Source organism: Salmo salar, chromosome ssa13, assembly GCF_905237065.1.
Source record: "Salmo salar chromosome ssa13, Ssal_v3.1, whole genome shotgun sequence".
Lineage (NCBI taxonomy): Eukaryota > Metazoa > Chordata > Actinopteri > Salmoniformes > Salmonidae > Salmo > Salmo salar.
Genome location: NC_059454.1, coordinates 77,331,174 through 77,352,525, shown reverse-complemented (window position 1 = coordinate 77,352,525; position 21,352 = coordinate 77,331,174). Strand labels below are relative to the sequence as shown.

General features: G+C 41.2%; 1 protein-coding gene and 1 long non-coding RNA gene across 4 annotated transcripts; one reads left to right on the top strand and one right to left on the bottom strand.

Annotated features, from left to right (window-relative positions):
• On the bottom strand, positions 1-4,505 carry LOC106568066 (uncharacterized). 2 transcript variants are annotated; one of them, XR_006758630.1, is made up of 8 exons: positions 4,073-4,504; positions 3,870-3,974; positions 2,837-2,951; positions 1,952-2,677; positions 1,762-1,854; positions 801-870; positions 596-710; positions 30-416 (listed from the first exon to the last, which is right to left on the bottom strand). It is a non-coding gene; the product is annotated as an uncharacterized lncRNA (long non-coding RNA). The 2 variants fall into 2 exon arrangements; XR_006758631.1 differs by lacking the exon at positions 3,870-3,974 and having other exon boundaries at positions 1-416; positions 4,073-4,505.
• A 6,070-nt stretch (positions 4,506-10,575) lies between these two features.
• ubb (ubiquitin B) lies at positions 10,576-13,842 on the top strand. Of its 2 annotated transcripts, XM_045693565.1 has the most exons (3): positions 10,833-10,877; positions 11,922-11,977; positions 12,434-13,842. In XM_045693565.1, the coding sequence occupies exons 2-3, from the start codon at positions 11,930-11,932 to the stop codon at positions 13,757-13,759; spliced, it is 1,374 nt and encodes a 457-aa protein (XP_045549521.1). In that variant the 5' UTR covers positions 10,833-10,877; positions 11,922-11,929; the 3' UTR covers positions 13,760-13,842. The 2 variants fall into 2 exon arrangements, with proteins under 2 accessions (XP_013993406.2, XP_045549521.1); XM_014137931.2 differs by having other exon boundaries at positions 10,576-10,877; positions 11,922-13,842.
• The last annotated feature ends 7,510 nt before the right edge of the window (positions 13,843-21,352 follow it).

Sequence of the window (21,352 nt, the reverse complement as noted above, 5' to 3'; positions counted from 1 at the left end):
GAAAAGTTTGACCCAAGTTAAACAATTTAAAGGCAATGCTACCAAATACTAATTGAGTGTATGTAAACTTCTGACCCACGGAATGTGATGAAAGAAATAAAAGCTGAAATAAATCATTCTCTCTACTATTATTCTGACATTTCACATTCTTAAAATAAAGTGGTGATCCTAACTGACTTAAAACAGGGAATTTTTACTAGGATTAAATGTCAGGAATTGTGAAAAACTGAGTTTAAATGTATTTGGCTAAGGTGTATGTAAACTTCCGACTTCAACTGTATGTGTTTCTGCTACAGGCTTGGACAAGTCTCTGATATTCGGGTGGTTCTTCATGGTCTCCTCATACTTCTGTCCACAGAACTTCTCTACTGTCACACTGCGTACAGTACCTGGGTCCAAACAGTGAGGAGCTATGCCTGGGGTGGGAACAACACACAAACAAACCTTTTGGTTCAGTTTCATGCATGCGAGACACTCTAACCCATTGCTATCGTCACCGTTTTACCACAAACAACAATACAAGGCATGTTTCAGGTTTACATAATAAGCAAAGGTAAACATGACTGCTACTGTGTTTCTTACTGGTTGTCCTTACCATATCCATCTGGATTGGAACGTGGGGTGAAGAAACTCTGGACTCCACAGGTACTACAAAATGTGTGCTTGCCAATGTGTGTATTAAATGTATATGTGTTAATATTCTCCAAACCCTGAAACAAGAAATTAACCAAATTAACATTCAAACTGACCAATCTGGTAGAGCTATTACCAAACTTCCCCCTGTAAAAATGTTGTATTACCTGTAAAAGCGTAAACTGATTTTCTGGCACAATGAAATGATGGTTTTGCTTCTTGGTGCAGATGCTACAGCTAGATAAAGAAACCAGAATTAGTCATATTGTGATGAACATAGTAAGTTATAATTCCGTAATAGAAATATGATTGTAAAAGAATCAAGACAGTTCATCTACAGAGATTTTGTCATTTGGGCAGGAAGTAAGTAAACATTGTCTGAGCCAAAACAGCCCATAGTTTCTTTTATTTTTGCTCATTCTCAAACCTGTATCTCCAATTCTCCATCACTATAAATTGGGGCCCCAGATTTGCATTGTTTTCCTTTCTGTTATCCTCCTAAAACCCAGCAATTCATTTTTTCCTCTCTAGTGGACATCAGTTCTTGGTCCGTAAGCCACTGTATTAAGAACTGTTGTCCCTTTGAGAGGACATTCTGGGCTTTTCAATGATATCACGTGTGGGGGTGTGACCTTGACAACCCTATCTTCCTAGTTTTTAAAAACAATTGCACATTTTATGGACATTTCAAAATAAGTGTAATTATGAATTGTAATTTTTGTTGAGTTGGAAATTCACATTGTTTCTAGAAAATGAATATCTCAGGAATAGTGAAGTGAGTCGTCAGGACTGTGTAATCATTTTTCACATTAAATAAGAGCTTAATAAGAAATATCCTGTAGTGGACACCCGGATGACACAACTATGTATTTCACCTACTGTACCATGTACATTTTTTCATATTTATGTCCTAATGACCACTACAGAGGGTAATTTTGCACTTACAATAAAATATTTATATTTTTAGACATTTTTTTATTTCTTTTTTCAACCCAAGCCCTAATGTAAAAATTAAAATAATCCCAAACATTTTTTTTCCAGGTCTCAGGATTATATCCTGCCGTTTCTATTGCTGTAGCAGTGAACTGTATCTGTAATGGATCACTGTTGAAATGTTGCAGATCATACTCGCAGTCAAAAACCAGAAGGTCTGGGGAACTCCAGACTTCGAATCTGACAGCCCCACAATGGCATCCGCCTGTGTGCTTCACTCGTCCCACCCTGTGTGAAGCAACACAACAAATTTAGACTGTTCATGGCATAACTTCAATAAGAGGTTAATTCTGTTCATAGATAGACAAGACATTTTGCTACACACCGTTTTTCCATTGCAACGTTTAATCAAATTGAAAACGAATTCCAGTGTATTCCATTAAATATTTTTGAAATCGATGATCAGGAATGTCAGCAAGTTAAAATCCCTCAAGCACTACTGTAGTTTGTCGGTTGATATTGCGAGAGAAAGTCCCTTATTGCCTGTGAGCAATATGAGATGGCTCTAAATATGGCTCTGCATTACATTGCCAACTTCTGCTGGAACCATGTCCGACTCCACTCTCACCATGCTGAATCATGCTTTCCCAAAATATTGAAACTCTTCTCTTCATTCTTGTCACCAGAGGGCCATGCTCTTGTCACCGTAGGCCCATTCAACTACTGTGGTTTCACTGCCTCTATCAAAGAGTACCAATAATACAAATATTTTGCATAATGAACACTTGAAATGAATTGTGAACTTGCAGAAAGAAATACACAGACGCTTAGAGATTGGTTGTGACCAAACAGAGTACTAGGTTTGGTCTTTTTATTTCAGATTTTTTGGGGAAAGTTGATTTGTTTTAAGAAACAGTTGGCTCAGTAATACAATAGGGGCCTGTTTGTTTCTATCTCAGCTGTGTGTGTCTGCTACAGGCTTGGACCTATGGCTTGGACATGCCTTTGATAGTCTGGTGGTTCTGCATGCTCTCCTCCCACTTCTTTCCACAGAACTTCTCCACTGTCACACTGCGTACAGTACCTGGGTCCAGACAGTGAGGAGCTATGCCTGGGGAAAACAAACACACACATACACAAACCAGTCTGTTGTCTTTCATGCATGGGACACATTCCAACAGCCCATCCTCCTTGTTTAACCACAAATAATACATGGCACGTCAGCATAAAGAAAAAACCAACATGCATGATTGATACTGGTCGTCCTTACCATATCCATCAGGATTGGAGCGTGGGGTGTAGAAACTCTGGACTCCACAGATCCTACAGAATGTGTGCTTGGCAGCGTGTGTATTGAATGTATATGTGGTCAGATGATCCCAACCCTGTAAAACAAGAAAATCAACTAAGTTAAACATTCATTAATTGCAGCATTCACTAGCAATTAACCTGAACCATATATAAATACATTTTGAGTGAATCTGTTAGAAACCTCTATACATTGTCCTACCTGTAAAAGGGTAAACTGATTTTTTGGCACAATGAAATGATGGTTCTGCTTCTTGGTGCAAATACTACAACTAGATAATGAAACATGAGTGAGTCATTTTGTCATACTCCATTTTCTCCCATTCATTACAAAGTGTGATGATATTATGTCCAGTTAATAACAATATAACAAACTAGTCATGTCAGTTCCCCATCTTTGTGATTTGAGCCGTTTTTTCTCATTATCAGTCAGACCTGTACCACTGGGCACAGACGTCAGTTCAACTTCTAGTTGTTATTTACATTTGGTTGAGTTGTCAACTACCGTGAATGCAACGTGAAATCAACCAAAAAGGTCACCCTTTCATTGGATTTAGGTTTAAAGCTTGGGTGACGAAATTCTCTTAGTTTTATGACATTTTGCAAATCCACTTGCCGCGTTCACATGCTAGTCGGAACTAGGACATGTCCAACTTGCTATTAGTTGAACATGGCATGTGTTAACTACAACCAGTTAGCAAGTCGGACATTTCAGTTTCCTAGTTCCGAATAGCACGTAAACAAGGCAACTCAGTTTTCAACATTGATTCAACGTCAACACATTGAATTATGTGGTTGCAATGACCTGGAAACAATGTTGATTTAAACCGTTTTTGCTCAGTGGGGTATCTATTCCATATATAATAAAAGGAAGGCCTATATGTCCAGTGTTTATTAAACCATTCTGTAGTGGATCAATATGAAAAGATTACATTATTTTTGTGTTAGGTATGTCAAGTATTAGGCTACTGGAATGTGATAAGGAACCGGCATACTCGCAATCGAAAACAAGAAGGTCTGGGGAATTCCAGATTTCGAATCTGATAGCCCCACAATGGCATGAGCCTGTGTGCTTCACGTGATCCATTCCCAGTCCCACCCTGTGTAAAGACAACACAACCTATTTAGACTGTTCGTGAGGCATTACTTCATGATTCTTTTCAAAACTGACAGAGGCTTTTTTTCGGGGTATACGCACCGTTTTCTCGTGCAACGTTTCAATGGAATGGAAAGCGAATTCCAGTGTATTGTATTCCGTAAAATATTCCACCAACCATGATAGTGACGCGTCGTTTAACAAGGTTATGCCGCGTTCAAAACAACTGGGAACTCAGAGAAATACTAGATCAAATCATGACCTCGGTGATCTTCAGGTCGGAAAGTCAGAGCTCTAGAAAGAGGCCGGAGTTCCCGAGTTGGAATTCTGCGTTGGATGACCGGTCAAATCGTTTTTCCCAGTAGGAGCTCGTTTTTACCGAGTTCCCAGTTGTTTTAAACGCACTGAAGTTGGAGGTCAAAGATTTCCGAGTTACCAGTTCCGAGCTTCCAGTTTTGAACGCGGCATTATTGCGAAACAACTTCACTTGCTTACGTGGAATCACGTCGAGTCTGCCAGTGTTGCCACCTTCTGTAACCATGTCCCTCCCACATTACATGCTGAATCATGCTGTCCCAAAACACTGATACTGTATCCAAAGCTCATTAGTAGCTTGGTAACAGTTGACAGACAAACACTCAAACAAACAAGTTTAATTTAATTATATTTTATGCTATTCACCACAACATTTGATTGGATTATCTCATGAATAAAGAACAATACATTTCTAATTAATAGGGATGATTACATAATTGAGAAGAGGGTTATAATAATTTTATCCAAAAAGGGCTGTGGTTACTATAGTACACAATAAACGTATATCCACGTCTGTCTGTTGTGAGATCCCTAGTCAATCGCTTCTCATATTTTGTAAAACAATCATTTACATGAAGCAGTTCTTTACATACAGTACTCAACATAGACTTATGGAACATGTTTTGCATGAAAAGTTGTCCTCCCTCCCATAATTACAAACAGCCAGACTGGGTTGCAAAGTACAGCAGGCTTGCACAAACACATTCCAGTTAAGCTCAACGAGTCTTGAGGAAAGAGTGACGTGGCGATCACGCGTTGGGATTGAGTCACATGAAGAACCAACAGTCCACAGTGCTGCTGTGTATCCGTATGAGAATACTGTGACTGACCTAAATGACAGACCAGACAAACCAAACCACTTCTTACCCTCAATATACAGTTGTCCAGTTATTGATTCCCTGGAAGGCAGAAGAATATCAAACTTGGCCCTCAGCCGCTCAAAACACTGACTGTTCACATTAAATGAAAATGCTTTAATTTGATAATGTCACAAATATTATAACTTAACATGTACTGTATATTCTAGCTCAAGTGTCTGGACGGTGCTCTGTATGGACATGTCACAGACATGTCACCTTCATACTGCCAAATCAGTGTGCCTAAAAAGAACTGATGATAACTGCTTGGTCATTATGACACCAGTCTGTGCCTCTTCTTGAAATAAAACAGAAGGACTATAGCGTTTAACCTTTAGTTAACTTGGCAAGTCAGTTAAGAACAAATTCTTTACAATGACGGCCTACCAAAAGGCAAAAGGCCTCCTGCGGGGACGGGGACTGGGACAAAAATTTTTAATTATAGGACAAAACACACATCACGACAAGAGAGACACCACAACACTACATAAAGAGAGACCTAAGACAACAACACAGCATGGCAGCAACACATGACAACACAGCATGGTAGCAACACAAGATGACAAGAACATGGTAGCAACACAACATGGCAGCAGCACAACATGGTAGCAGCACAAAACATGATACAAACATTATTGGGTACAGACAACAACACAAAGGCAAGAAGGTAGAGACAACAATACATCATGTCAGTAAGAGTGTCCATGATTGAGTCTTTGAATTAGGAGATAAAACTGTCCAGTTTTAGTGTTTTTTGCAGCTCGTTCCAGTCGCTATTTGTAGCGAACTGAAAAGAGGAGTGACCCAGGGATGTGTGTGCTTTGGGGACCATTAACAGAATGTGACTGGCAGAATGGATGTTCTATGTGGAGGATGAGGGCTGCAGTAGATATCTCAGATAGGGGGGAGTGAGGCCTAAGAGGATTTTATAATAAGCATCAACCAGTGGGTCTTGCGACGGGTATACAGGGATTACCCATTTACAGAGGAGTATAGAGTGCAGGGATGTGTCCTATAAGGAGCATTGGTGGCAAATCTGATGGCCGAATGGTAAAGAACATCTAGCCGCTACAGGAACAACATCTGTTAAATAATGTATTAAAAGAAAAGTCTGTGATGGTTATGGAAAATAATTCACAAACTCCATCAAGAGTGTAATTTCAATCCAAACCAGATTGCTATTGGGTCAGGATGGTAAAGGTTACAACTGGATTGATATGTATCTCACCCTGAATCAGGAGTCAAAGGAGTTGTTCAAAGATGAAACAATGTAATTCATTTTGATGAGTGACACAGTATATTGTTTTTTTGTACATTTATTTGACAGCACTTACTTGTGTTGTCTTACCAAGAAACCTGTATTTACCATGAGGGTTGTTCAGCCAGTTTGTACAATGATATGACTAGCCTATCCATTACAATCCTGAAGTTGGTTACTCTGAAAATACTTATTCCCTTCAAACCTGAACTTTTCTTTTTTACTCATTCTGCTTTGTCTCTAAATATCTCATTCATTTCTCTAGGTAGCGCTCTGCAGAGCTGGAAAGGTAGAGAGCCGTACTGGCAGTTAGTCCATGAGCCAGGGCCCAGGAGGGTTGGTTGGGCTCACTTGGGCTGACAATGTCTCATAGTGATTTTCTTGAAGGTCTACAGTATGTCCCTAAGAGTTGGAAAATGTGTTATACCAGTGCAGCAATGTGTTATCAGTCTTTCTTCCATCCCTCTATCCCATACATTTTTCCCATAGGGATTTTACCCTATGACAAACAATGTCAGTATACCCTTTAATCAAAAAAGGAAACCCTGATACATTTTAATCTTTGTTTGCAAGTGGTTCTGAAAGGTCATGAGATTACCTTTCAAATTATATATAATATCACCAATTTTGAAAGTACCAGCTACAACTATTGTTAGAAAATAGCCCATATTGTGCCATTGACATTAGAATGTTGGAAGCTTAGCCATAGAATCCCATGTAGTGGGGAAGCTATGTTTTTGGATTGTAACTTTAGTGATAGAGGCACCGCATTTCACACACATAGCTAGAACAGGGTTTGCCTCTTGGTGCCCATCACAAGATTCATGTATTAATCCCACAGAAGCCTTTTTCCAATATGGCCGCTAAACAACTCAATGGTTGGATCGATTTCGCATGACCATACCTGTATGAAATATAATTGAATAATTTCTGAATATGTTTCAATCCTTAATTGCAATACTTAATCTTCAAACATGTAAAATGGATTTATACATGTTAATAGTCATGGATGTGGGCTGATTAAAATGATAAACAATGTTATCCTTTAACTCCTTTCATTATAAGGGCTATAAACCTGTCCCGTACATTCAATTACAATGTAGTAAAATTAAATGTTGAACCTGTTGAGGCCAATTATATAACTTTTAGTATTCTAGTAACAGACCAATCTGCTATGGGCCCATAGTAAGAATACATCTTAATTAAGACTAGCTATGTGTAATAGTTTGCTGCTCTCATCATCAAGATATTTGTTTAAAACCTATTGGCATCCTTATGGAGTTTCTAGTCCTCTGTTTTATGAAATCCGTTAACAGGATCAAATCAAATCAAATTGTATTAGTCACATGCGCCGAATACAACAGGTGTAGTGAAATGCTTACCGAATACAACCTTACAGTGAAATGCTTACTTACGACCCCCTAACCAACAACGCAGTTTCAAAAAAATACAGATAAGAATAAGAGATAAAAGTAAAAAGTAATTAAAGAGCAGCAGTAAAAATAACAAAAGCGAGACTATATACAGGGGGGTACCGATACCGGTTAGTTGAGGTAATATGTACATGTAGGTAGAGTTATTAAAGTGACTATGCATTGCAAATAGTCTGGGTAGCCATTTGACTAGATGTTCAGGAGTCTTATGGCTTGGGGGTAGAAGCTGTTTAGAAGCCTCTTGGACCTAGACTTGGCACTCCGGTACCGCTTGCCGTGCGGTAGCAGAGAGAACAGTCTATGACTAGGGTGGCTGGAGTCTTTGACAATTTTTAGGGCCTTCCTCTGACACCGCCTGGTATAGAGGTCCTGGATGGCAGGAAGCTGGCCCCAGTGATGTACTGGGCCGTTTGCACTACCCTCTGTAGTGCCTTGCGGTCGGAGGCCGAGCAGTTGCCATGACAGGCAGTGATGCAACCAGTCAGGATGCTCTAGATGGTGCAGCTGTAGAACCTTTTGAGGATCTGAGGACCCATGCCAAATCTTTTCAGTCTCCTGAGGGGGAATAGGTTTTGTCGTGCCCTCTTCACGACTGTCTTGGTGTGCTTGGACCATGTTAGTTTGTTGGTGATGTGGACACCAAGGAACTTGAAGCTATTGTATTGTAATTATTGCTATTGTAATTAATATTGCAATTATTGACCATGACATTTTCAGAAATCAGCAATTCAGACAACTTTTTGGGCACATTACCACAATTCTGTGAATCATTTAACATCTTTATATCCGTCACACATTCATACTACAATTATATTTCATACAGGTATGGTCATGCAAAATTGATCCAATGAGACCCCATTGAGTTCTTAAAAGGCTTCTGTGGGGTTAATACGTGAATCCTGTGATGGCCCTGTATCTACAAATCATTTTCAAACCTTGTTCTAGCTGTCTGTGTGAAATATGGTGCCTCTATCACTAAAGTTACAATCCAAAAACATAGCTGCCCCACTATATGGAATTCTATGGCTAAGCTTCCAATATTCTCTTGTCAATGGCACAATATGGGCTATTTTGAAACAATAGTTGTAGCTGGTGTTTTCTTAGTTGGCTTTATTATATATAATTTGAAAGGTAATTTCACGACCTTTCAGAACCACTTGTCAAACAAATATAAAAATGTATCAGTTTCCTTTTTTAAGCGATTTATACAGGTCATTCTGACATGTACCCTCAAGGGTTTGTTGACCTGAACATTCCAAAAAAGGTGTCTGATGGATAGCTGTGAATCTAAGCTTTTCAATGATATATGATTAAAGGGTATATGTGAGCAATAACTTTGTATACTGACATTGTTTGTCATAGGGTAAAATCCCTATAGGAAAAATGAATGGGATGGAGGGATGAAAACAAAGCACACACATCCCTGGGTCGCTCCTCTTTTCAGTTCGCTGCAGCTAGCGACTGGAACGAGCTGCAAAAAACACTCAAACCGGACAGGTTTATCTCCATTTCTTCATTCAAAGACTCATTCATGGACACTCTTACTGACAGTTGTGGCTGCTTCGCGTGATGTATTGTTGTCTCTACCTTCTTGCCTTTGTGTTGTTGTCTGTGTCCAATAATGTTTGTACCATGTTTTGTGCTGCTACCATGTTGTGCGCTGCCATGTTGTGTTGCTACCATGTTGTTGTCATGTTGTGTTGCTACCGTGCTGTGTTGTCATGAGTTGCTGCCATGTTGTTGTCTTAGGTCTCTCTTTATGTAGTGTTGTGGTGTCTCTCTTGTCGTGATGTGTGTTTTGTCCTATATATATATATTTTTGTCCCAGTCCCCATCACCGCAGGAGGCTTTTTGCCTTTTGGTAGGAGTCATTGTAAATAAGAATTTGTTCTTAACTGACTTGCCAAGTTAACTAAAGGTTAAATAAAAAAATGTATGAAAGAAAAAGCTACCATTGCTGCACTGCTATCACACATTTTCCAACTCTAGGGACATAGACCTTCAAGAAAATCACTATGAAACATTGTAGGCCCAAGTGAGCCCGACTGCCCAAATTTGGGGGTCTGGCTCATGGACTAAGTAGTGTCAGTTTTTTCAGTTTTTTTCTGGCCTACTTTACATGTGCAGACAAAGCAGCTGGTAGCATATGTTGGGAAACACGTGGAGGCTGGACCTCATGCTGCACGTTTCTGCTCTATATTAAGAAGTATGTTGGATGAAAAGGTCTGCTACTGGTGGCTTTTTTACGATTGGGAAATGTCATGACATTTGCTCTTTATGTATTATGTTTACAGAAACAAATGTGAACAACTGACAAATAATTGTATTTGACAGGTTGTGCCATATAGCTTTAATGAAGGGATTGTCTTGGTATTGATACAGTATGAGTAGGCCTATATCAATAGGAGGATATGAGACAGACAGTACATATTGTCTAAAAAGTTTCCATTGTTTCATTAATAATCCCCCAACACTGAACAAGCCAAATAATAATTTGAGTCTCAAACTGTTTTTACAGTTGATCGGAAATGACACAAAACATTTTTTAACATCATATCAGTGTTGTTGGGAAAGTTCATGGTACAGTCAGACAAGTTTGAAAACGTTCACATTCCAACGCAGCGATACATTAGCATCCACCAATCGTTATTCAGACAAACAAGCGTCCAATCACAGATTCGGAGGATGGGTTCTTCACGAAGATCGTTCCAGCAATTTCTAGAGACATCTCAGCACACAGCAGATAAATGTGACTCCGCCGCGAGTAATGTTTTTAAATCACCTTGTCCTAATCGAGAAATGGTATATGTGTTATAATATGTATATTTATTGCAATCGAAATTGATTAATGCAATGTAAATCGTAAATGTACAGGTTACAGAACGGACTATGTTTTCAATAGCGGATGGATATTGTCACATGACGCTTTTCTACGTCACAACGTTTTCTTTGTATAAATACAGCGCTCCCTCAATGAAATATATTTAACCCAGAAGCAAGAAGAAATTACAAACTATTTCTTGAAATCTTCTTTGCGGTCAATCGTAAGTACACTGATTTGATATGTCTAAGTTTAACGTTTTAAAAAAATTACATATAGTATTTTGTTAGCTAACTACTGGGCTGGATTTACTTGCTTTAAAAAATATATATTTTGTGAGGGAAGAGCGAAACACCTTTGTTCAACACCATTCCAGTAACGTTAGACTGTCAGGTCGAATTGTAACGTTACTGGAATGGTGTTGAACAACTTTGTTTCGCTCTTTCCTCACAATATTTAATTTGTGCCTTACTCATTTAAAAAAAGCCTCAATTGTACAAGTGAAATATTTCTCAAACTCCCTGGAAGTTTGTTAGCCGTAGCGACGATTATTTTTCTCCCCCATTTTTATGCTGCTTCGCTAGCCAGCTGAACAAAGGGCACACTAGTTAGAGGGGGGAAAATGGCGCCGGTACGGAATCCAAACGATAACGTTACGCCACAGAGAACAGACAGATTTCACCGGATGTATAAATGTGAAGCATTCAAGCCCAGTTGGAGAAGATGTATTTTGGCCGACATTTTACACTTCCTCATCGACGAAACATTTTATCTTTAAGTTCTGTTCCAAAAAATAAATTCTGTTATGAACAGAGTTGACTACGTTTTTTTCAATAGACTTTACCGTTTTAAAGTAAAAAAAATCAGGTTTAGGAGTGCAAAGGAGAATTGAGTTACTAAACGGATATATGCTAGAACACCTAATAGGGTCTAGCTAGCGCATGCTTGGCTCTGCCCACTTGACTAATTTGTCCCACTTGGAAACTACAGGCTGTGGTATATCTTGGTTTAATTATAATAAAATATTTGGTTACACAGTCCAACAAATTTGAGCTATGTATGCTTTTGGGCCGATTTGAGCTTGCATAATTGCAAATGCATTAAATTAAAAGTGATTGGCATCAGACTAACAGGTTTGATGTGTTACTTCACTGCAGTAATATTTTCACTTTGCGTTAACAATGGACATTAGTATTGAGTGGTACACTAATTCAGTAGGGACATAATTTGGATTATTGTTATGATTAATTGATTTCACTATTTTCAGGTGCAAAGATGCAGATCTTCGTGAAGACCCTGACAGGCAAGACCATCACCCTCGAGGTTGAGCCAAGCGACACCATTGAGAATGTGAAGGCCAAGATCCAGGACAAGGAGGGCATCCCGCCAGACCAGCAGAGGCTGATCTTCGCCGGCAAGCAGCTGGAAGATGGCCGCACCCTCTCAGACTACAACATCCAGAAAGAATCCACCCTCCATCTTGTGCTGCGTCTCAGGGGAGGTATGCAGATCTTCGTCAAGACCCTGACAGGCAAGACCATCACCCTCGAGGTTGAGCCAAGCGACACCATTGAGAATGTGAAGGCCAAGATCCAGGACAAGGAGGGCATCCCGCCAGACCAGCAGAGGCTGATCTTCGCCGGCAAGCAGCTGGAAGATGGCCGCACCCTCTCAGACTACAACATCCAGAAAGAATCCACCCTCCATCTTGTGCTGCGTCTCAGGGGAGGTATGCAGATCTTTGTCAAGACCCTGACAGGCAAGACCATCACCCTCGAGGTTGAGCCAAGCGACACCATTGAGAATGTGAAGGCCAAGATCCAGGACAAGGAGGGCATCCCGCCAGACCAGCAGAGGCTGATCTTCGCCGGCAAGCAGCTGGAAGATGGCCGCACCCTCTCAGACTACAACATCCAGAAAGAATCCACCCTCCATCTTGTGCTGCGTCTCAGGGGAGGTATGCAGATCTTCGTCAAGACCCTGACAGGCAAGACCATCACCCTCGAGGTTGAGCCAAGCGACACCATTGAGAATGTGAAGGCCAAGATCCAGGACAAGGAGGGCATCCCGCCAGACCAGCAGAGGCTGATCTTCGCCGGCAAGCAGCTGGAAGATGGCCGCACCCTCTCAGACTACAACATCCAGAAAGAATCCACCCTCCATCTTGTGCTGCGTCTCAGGGGAGGTATGCAGATCTTCGTCAAGACCCTGACAGGCAAGACCATCACCCTCGAGGTTGAGCCAAGCGACACCATTGAGAATGTGAAGGCCAAGATTCAGGACAAGGAGGGCATCCCGCCAGACCAGCAGAGGCTGATCTTCGCCGGCAAGCAGCTGGAAGATGGCCGCACCCTCTCAGATTACAACATCCAGAAAGAATCCACCCTCCATCTTGTGCTGCGTCTCAGGGGAGGTATGCAGATCTTCGTCAAGACCCTGACAGGCAAGACCATCACCCTCGAGGTTGAGCCAAGTGACACCATTGAGAATGTGAAGGCCAAGATCCAGGACAAGGAGGGCATCCCGCCAGACCAGCAGAGGCTGATCTTCGCCGGCAAGCAGCTGGAAGATGGCCGCACCCTCTCAGACTACAACATCCAGAAAGAATCCACCCTCCATCTTGTGCTGCGACTCAGGGGAGGTATGCAGATCTTCGTCAAGACCCTGACAGGCAAGACCATCACCCTCGAGGTTGAGCCAAGTGACACCATTGAGAATGTGAAGGCCAAGATCCAGGACAAGGAGGGCATCCCGCCAGACCAGCAGAGGCTGATCTTCGCCGGCAAGCAGCTGGAAGATGGCCGCACCCTCTCAGACTACAACATCCAGAAAGAATCCACCCTCCATCTTGTGCTGCGTCTCAGGGGAGGTATGCAGATCTTCGTCAAGACCCTGACAGGCAAGACCATCACCCTCGAGGTTGAGCCAAGTGACACCATTGAGAATGTGAAGGCCAAGATCCAGGACAAGGAGGGCATCCCGCCAGACCAGCAGAGGCTGATCTTCGCCGGCAAGCAGCTGGAAGATGGCCGCACCCTCTCAGACTACAACATCCAGAAAGAATCCACCCTCCATCTTGTGCTGCGACTCAGGGGAGGACCTTAAGTTTCCCTTGCTTTTTAAAAAAGTTACTGATTATAGTTTTTTATTCTTGAAGCCATAAAGGCACAATAAAGGTATTTCATTTATTTTGTCTTCAGTTTCCTTTCATAGCTTTGAATGTTCTTATACAACAATGCAACATGTATATCTTAAATTGATTGCATCAGGTGTCTTTCATGATGTATTAGAAACATTGTATTGTCACACTTGTAATGAAACAATTTTATTGAACCTTTTTATATGACTTGTACCCACGCATGTTGGGTACAGGAGCACATCACTGTTAATACTTGCCAATGCCTTTTGTAGCAGATCACAGTGAGGACAAGTTAACTTAGTGGAGAAAAACATTTTTATGACTCTGCTGAGGTATTACTTTCACATGGTTTAAAGCTGGAGATTCAAGTGCTTCGATGGGTTTCATTGTTTAAAAAAAAAAAAGACAATTGATAGCTTACTCGGCCCACCAAAGGCAATATGTGGCTAATTACTACAAGATTCTGAAGAGGCAGCTGGTCTACACGATGTGGCTGGGAATGTAACTGCCATTCCTAGCCTCCCATTTCCAAAATTGTCCTCTACAATGGCAAGACGGGTCACTTTGGGGTAGTATGCATCAGTAATTTTGACTAACGCTGTTTCAAGTGAGAATTGGGCAAAAAGGATTTTGTGGGTCCAGTTAGCTGCATAGCTAAAAAAGAACAGCTGCTGAAAACTACTTAGATTTTAATTAAGTTCAACTACCACCAAGCTACTGCAAAATGTAGTTCAATTACCAGTTACACAATGTAAAAAGGAAGCATCGGCAGTTTTGTACCTGAATTCCTATTAATGAGCTTTTGCCGCCCCCTGTTGACAAAAGCTAAAAACAAAATAGCAGCAAAACCAAAGCTGTACGGAAAAAGTTTTCAGCCCACTGATCGTTGAACAAGTAAAGTTAATAAATTACTCAAGCGAAAGTCACCCAGTAAAATACTAGAGTAAAAGTATCAATTTAAATGTACTCAAGTAGCCTAACAATGGTGGGAAAAGGACTCAATTGCCATACTTGAGTAAAAGTAAATGCTATACATATAATGCAGCACGATTGCATTTTTATTTTATTTTCTGACAGCGAGGGGCACACTCAGCCTACTTGCCGTCTCTGTTCAGCTATTACTGTACATTTCACTCCTTGCAACTTATGTCACTTTACCAGCAATCACATTCTAACAGGCATTCTGACATATTTCATTGTAAACAAGCGTTGGGCGTGGGCTAGGAACATAGGGTGTGGGGAGAACAAAGCATTCCCGTTTATTGTATTTTTACCACCAGCCTATGTGATCACATCACACCAAAGAATCTTACGACATTCAAACTTCCCGCCAGTTCATTGTGAACACTAGCCTATTTTTTATCCAGCAAGCAAGAGCAAGGTGCTTCTTTCCTCGAAAATATATATTTTTTTTTTACTGAAAGGCCAGTGGAGAAGCTAGCGGAAGGGAACAGTGAAGACTGTAAATTCAAATTTTGTTCATAGGCTGGGGCTATTAATCCACCATTCGTATGCTAGCCTATATATTAGGCCTAGCCAATTTGTGAATTTAGGCGACCAACACCTGTGCTGGAAGTAGTTCGTCCCATGAGGGTGCTGGATTTTTTTTTCTTCTGCGCTGCAGACATCTACAGTGCCTCTGGAAAGTATTCAGTCCCCTTGACTTTTTTTCACATTTTGTTACGTTACAGCCTTCTAAAATTGATTAAATAAAAACAATCCTCAGCAATCTACACACAATACCCCATAATGACAAAGTGAAAACAGTAAAGACAAAACAGAACATAATGACAAAACAAAAAAACAGAAATACTTTATTTATATAGGTATTCAGACCCTTTGCTATGGGACTCGAAATTGAGCTCAGATGCATCCTGTTTCCATTGATCATCCTTGAGATGTTTCTACAACTTAATTGGAGTCCACCTGTGGTAAATTCAATTGATTGGACATGATTTGGAAAGGCACACACCTGTCTATATAAGGTCTCACAGTTGACAGTGCATGTCAGAGCAAAAACCAAGGCATGAGATCGAAGGAATTGTCCATAGAACACCGAGACAGGATTGTGTCGAGGAAGGGTACCAAAAAATGTCTGCAAGCATTGTAGGTCCCCAAGAGCACAGTGGCCTCCATCATCCTTAAATGGAAGAATATTGGAACCACCGAGTCTCTTCCAAGAGCTGGCACTCGGCCAAACTGAGCAATCGGGAGAGGAGGGCCTTGGTCAGGGAAGTGACCAAGAACCCGATGGTCACTGACAGAGCTCCAGAGTTCCTCTGTGGAGATGGGAGAACCTTCCAGCAGGACAAACATCTCTGCAACACTCCATCAATCAGGCCTTTATGGTAGTGTGGCCAGACAGAAGCTACTCCTCAGTAAAAGACACATGACAGCCAGCTTGGAGTTTGCCAAAAGGCATCTAAAGACTCTCAGACCATGAGAAACAAGGTTCTCTGGTCTGATGAAACCAAGATTCAACTATTGGCCTGAATACCAAGCGTCACATCTGGAGGAAACCTGGCACCATCCATACGGTGAAACTATATGACATAGAATACTGTGTAAAATAGCTAAAAGGCTATAAAGTAACATTAACTGTAAAGCTATCAGTCCCTAGTGGAAACATTTACAACTGCAACTAAGTTATCTTTTTAATATATTTTACCTCAGACAATCAGCTAATGAAGTTGCTAGCTAGCAAGTTAACATAAACTAGCGCTAACTGGGATAGTCATTGTTTAAATGACAGGTAGAAACGCATAACATTACAAAAATAAAATATATATCAGTGTTTCTAAACAAGTGGATTATTTATCTTAAGGTTTTCCTACTTGTATATTTAAAAAATTAAATAAAATTATAGATCTAACTTCATTGGAATATATCTACAACTTTTTCACGTTTTAATTTTTTAAAATCAATTTACCACAAAATCGATATGTTCAAATATCTCCAAAAGTTGTGATGACACATCTGTTTTGTCACCAAAGCCCCATATACCACCCACCACTGCGACCTGTATGCTCTTGTCGGCTGGCCCTCACTACATATTCGTCGCCAGACCCACTGGCTCCAGGTCATCTATAAGTCTTTGCTAGGTAAAGCTCTGCCTTGTCTCAGCTCACTGGTCACCATAACAACACTGACCCTTAGCACGCACTCCAGCAGGTATATCTCACTGGTCATCCCCAAAGCCAACACCTCATTTGCCGCCTTTCCTTCCAGTTCTCTGCTGCCAATGGCTGGAACGAATTGCCAAAATCGCTGAAGTTGGACTTATATCTCCCTCACCAACTTTAAGCATCAGCTATCTGAGCAGCTTACCGATCGCTGTACACAGCCCATCTGTAAATAGCCCATCCAACTACCTACCTCATCCCCATATTGTTTTTATTTACTTTTTTTCTCTTTTGCACACCAGTATTTCTACTTGCACATCATCTGCACATCTATCACTCCAGTGTTAATTTGCTAAATTGTAATTACTTCGCTACTATGGCCTAGTTATTGCCGTATGTCCTTACTCAATTTGCACACATTGTATATAGATTTTTCTATTGTATTATTGACTGTACTTTTGTTTATCCCACATGTAACTCTGTGTTGTTGCTTATTGTCGCACTGCTTTGCTTTATCTTGGCCAGATCGCAGTTGTAAATGAGAATTTGTTCTCAACTGGCCTACCTGGTTAAATAAAGGTGAAATAAAACATTTAAAAACACAGAGGACATTTTTTGTTGAGCAAGAGCAGTGGCAGCCAGGGAAAGTGTTGGGAAAATAATTTGGTGACATCTTGTGGTCTTAATGTGCATTACAAGTCATTGAAATTACTTGGAAACAACGTTGATTCAACCAGTGTGTTCCCAGTGGGTTCTCACAAGGGAATGGCCATAGCAGGTTGTAAAGGTATTGTTTAATATTGTTCTTCAAATTATATATGGAAAATATTAATATTGTTTCCAACTCCCAATCAGCAACTGCATACTGAACGTTGAGACTGCTGGAAGGCCAGTCTCTTTGGCAAATGACAGAAGTGGAAAGGAATGGAATGTTAGCTAAAAAGACTTGTCCAAAACTAGCACACTCCAACACTCAGACACAATTTACAAATGCAGTATTTGTGTTTAGTGAGTCAGCCACATTAGAGGTAATGCGTTATATTAATAGGTTTGGAATTGGAACATATTCAAATCAAGTCAAATCAAACTTCATTTGTCACATGCGCTGAATACAAGTGTAGACCTTACCATGAAATGCTTACTTACAAGCCCTTAACCAACAGTGCAGTTCAAGAGTTAAGAAAATATTTACCAAATAAACTAAAGTAAAAAATAAAAAGTAACACAATAACATAACGAGGCTATATACAGGGGGTACCGGTACCGAGTCAGTGTGCAGGGGTACAGGTTAGTAGAGGTAATTTGTACATGTAGGTAGGGGTGAAGTGACCATGCATAGATAATAAACAGCGAGTAGCAGCAGTGTACAAAACAAATGGGGGTGTCAATGTAAATAGTCCGGTGGCATTTTGGTTAATTGTTCAGCAGTCTTATGGCTTGGGGGTAGAAGCTGTTAAGGAGCCTTTTGGTCCTAGACTTGGTGCTCCGGTACCGCTTGCCGTGCGGTAGCAGAGCAAACAGTCTATGACTGGGGTGACTGGAGTCTCTGACAATTTTATGGGCTTTCCTCTGACACCTTCTATTATATAGGTCCTGGATGGCAGGAAACTTGGCCCCAGTGATGTACTGGGCCGTACGCACTACCCTCTGTAGTGACTTACGGTCAGATACCGAGCAGTTGCCATACCAGGCGGTGATGCAACCGGTCAGGATTGCTGTCCTGCCTGAGCATTCTAAATGTAATGAGTAGCCTACTTTTGGATGTCAGGAAAACTGTATGGTAAAAAGTATATATTTTCTTTAGGAATGTACACTCTTAGAAAAAGGGTTCCAAAAGTGTTCTTCGGATGAAGAACCCTTTTAGGTTCTAGATAGCACCCTTTTTCTAAGAGTGTAGTGGAGTAAAAGTAAAGATACCCCCAAAAACTACTTTAGTAGTACTTAAAAGTATTTTTACTTTGTCACTTTACACCAGACTAGGCTATGTGGTGTTTTTTGAAATACACTACATGACCTAGAGTATGTGGATACCTGTTCGTCGAACATCTCATTCCAAAATCATGGGCATTAATATGGAGTTGGTCCCCCTTTTGCTACTTTAACAGACTCCACTGTTCTGGGAAGGCTTTCCACTAGATGTTGGAGCATTGCTGCGGGGACTTGCATCCATTCAGTCACAAAAGCATTAGTGAAGTCGAGCACTGATGTTGGGTGATTAGGCCTGTCTCGCAGTCGGTGTTCCAATTCATCCCAAAAGTGTTCCATGCGGTTGAGGTCAGGGCTCTGTGCAGGCCAGTCAAGTTCTTCCACACCTATCTCGACAAACCATGTCTGTATGGACCTTGCTTTGTGCACGGGGGCATTGTCATGTGGAAACAGGTAAGGGCCTGCCATGAAAAACAGCCCCAGCGTCACACCCTGATCTGTTTCACCTGTCCTTGTGATTGTCTCCACCCCCCTTCAGGTGTCGCCTATCTTCCCCATTATCCCCTGTGTATATATTCCTGAATTCTCTGCTTGTCCATTGCCATTTTGTCTTGTTTGTCAAGTCAACCAGCTTTAGTTTCTCAGCGCCTGGTTTTTCCCCAGTCTCTCTTTTCTCGTCCTCCTGGTTTTGACCCTTGCCTGTCCTGACTCCAAGCCCGCCTGTCTGACCACTCTGCCTGTCCCTGAGCCTGCCTACAGTACCTTTGCCCCCTGCTGGATTTTTGACCTCTGCTTAACCTGAGCCTGCCTGCCGTCCGGTACCGTTGCCTCACCTCTGGTTACTGACCCCTGCCTGCCTTGACCTGTATATTGCCTGACCCTATTGGATCATGAAATTATTGTTTATTCAACACGGTCTGCATCTGGGTCTTACCTTAAACCTGATACCCAGACCATTACTCTGCAAGCTTTATACCACTCCAGCTGACGTTTGGCATTGTGCATGGTGATCTTAGGCTTGTGTGCGGCTGCTCGGAAATGGAAACCCACTTCATGAAGCTCCCTACAGACAGTTCTTGTAGCTGATGTTGCTTCCAGAGGCAGTTTGGAACTCGGTAGTGAGTGTTGCAACCGATGACATACGATTTTATGCATTACGTGCTTTAGCACTCGGTGGTTCTGTTCTGTGAGCTTGTGTGGCCTACCACTTCGCGGCTGAGCCGTTGTTGCTCTTAGACGTTTCCACTTCACAATAACAGCACTTACAGTTGACTGGGAAGAAATTTGATGAACTGACTTGTCGGAAAGGTGGCATCCCATGACGGTGCCACATTTAAAGTCACTGAGCTCTTCAGTACGGGCCATACTACTGCTAATGTTTGTCTATGGAGATTGCATGGCTGTGTGCTCAATTTTTTTACACCTGTCAGCCATGGGTGTGGCTGAAATAGCCAAATCCAGTAATTTGAAGAGGTGTCCACATAATTTTGGCCATGTAGTGTAGGACTGTATTATCTTACACTTGAATCTGAAATGGGATTGCCTAAACTTCCATTCCCCTCATAAAACAGGATTACTACCACACAGAAATTAGCTGACACAAGCAGCCTGTATAAAAGCTTTTCAACATATGCAGTGACCTTTCCAGCTAAAGTAATCAATACAGTGTTGGCAACCTGAGGAGGAGCCCACATAGTACATACATACTACAGAATGAGAATTGAACTCCCTAAATGTCTGTAGTACACTCATGAACTGAACATGACCTTAGAATTGTTGCCCACAGAGAGTGAGAAGAGCAGCCTGTGACCCCTAACATCTCCAATGGTCTACAGTATCTTTCAAACCCAGTCTGTGGAAGTAGTTGATTCTGAATTTAGTCTGGGACTGTCTGGGAGATTTACCATAGTATTTTGTGTGAGAAATATTGTTGTGAAAAGGATTATAGCCTATAAATAAAATGTGACTGATTGAGATGGGATGGTACTGCAATTCAGGTGACCAAGTCCAGCAGTCTGCAATATCATATTACACACACACACACACACACACACACACACACACACACACACACACACGGGCTAGGCCTAATGAGCACAATGTTTTTGTATTAATTAGACCTAACACCATATTGCTTGTTAGAATGTACATAATTTAGGTTATTACCCAGACTGAGCCCACCCTGTCCTGGCCCACATTTCAATCCAAGGTGTGAGGAAATAACTCTCACAACCCCACTCCACTCTAACCAGTGTCGGGTAACCTACCCAGGATCTATTTTTACTTTTGCTCTTATTAGCTACTCCATTTAACAATTGTATTTTACCAGCCCAGACCAGCAGAGTGCTGCTCTTGCTAATATTTGATAGCTTGTACGAATTAATGTTGTTTTATTCTATACCTAGAGATATTCTACATGCTCATTGACAGAAATAAAGTGCATTAAAACAGCACGGTTTTAGTGATGAAGTCTAGAGATAGTAGAGGGTGAGGGTCATGTTTGAGATAGGC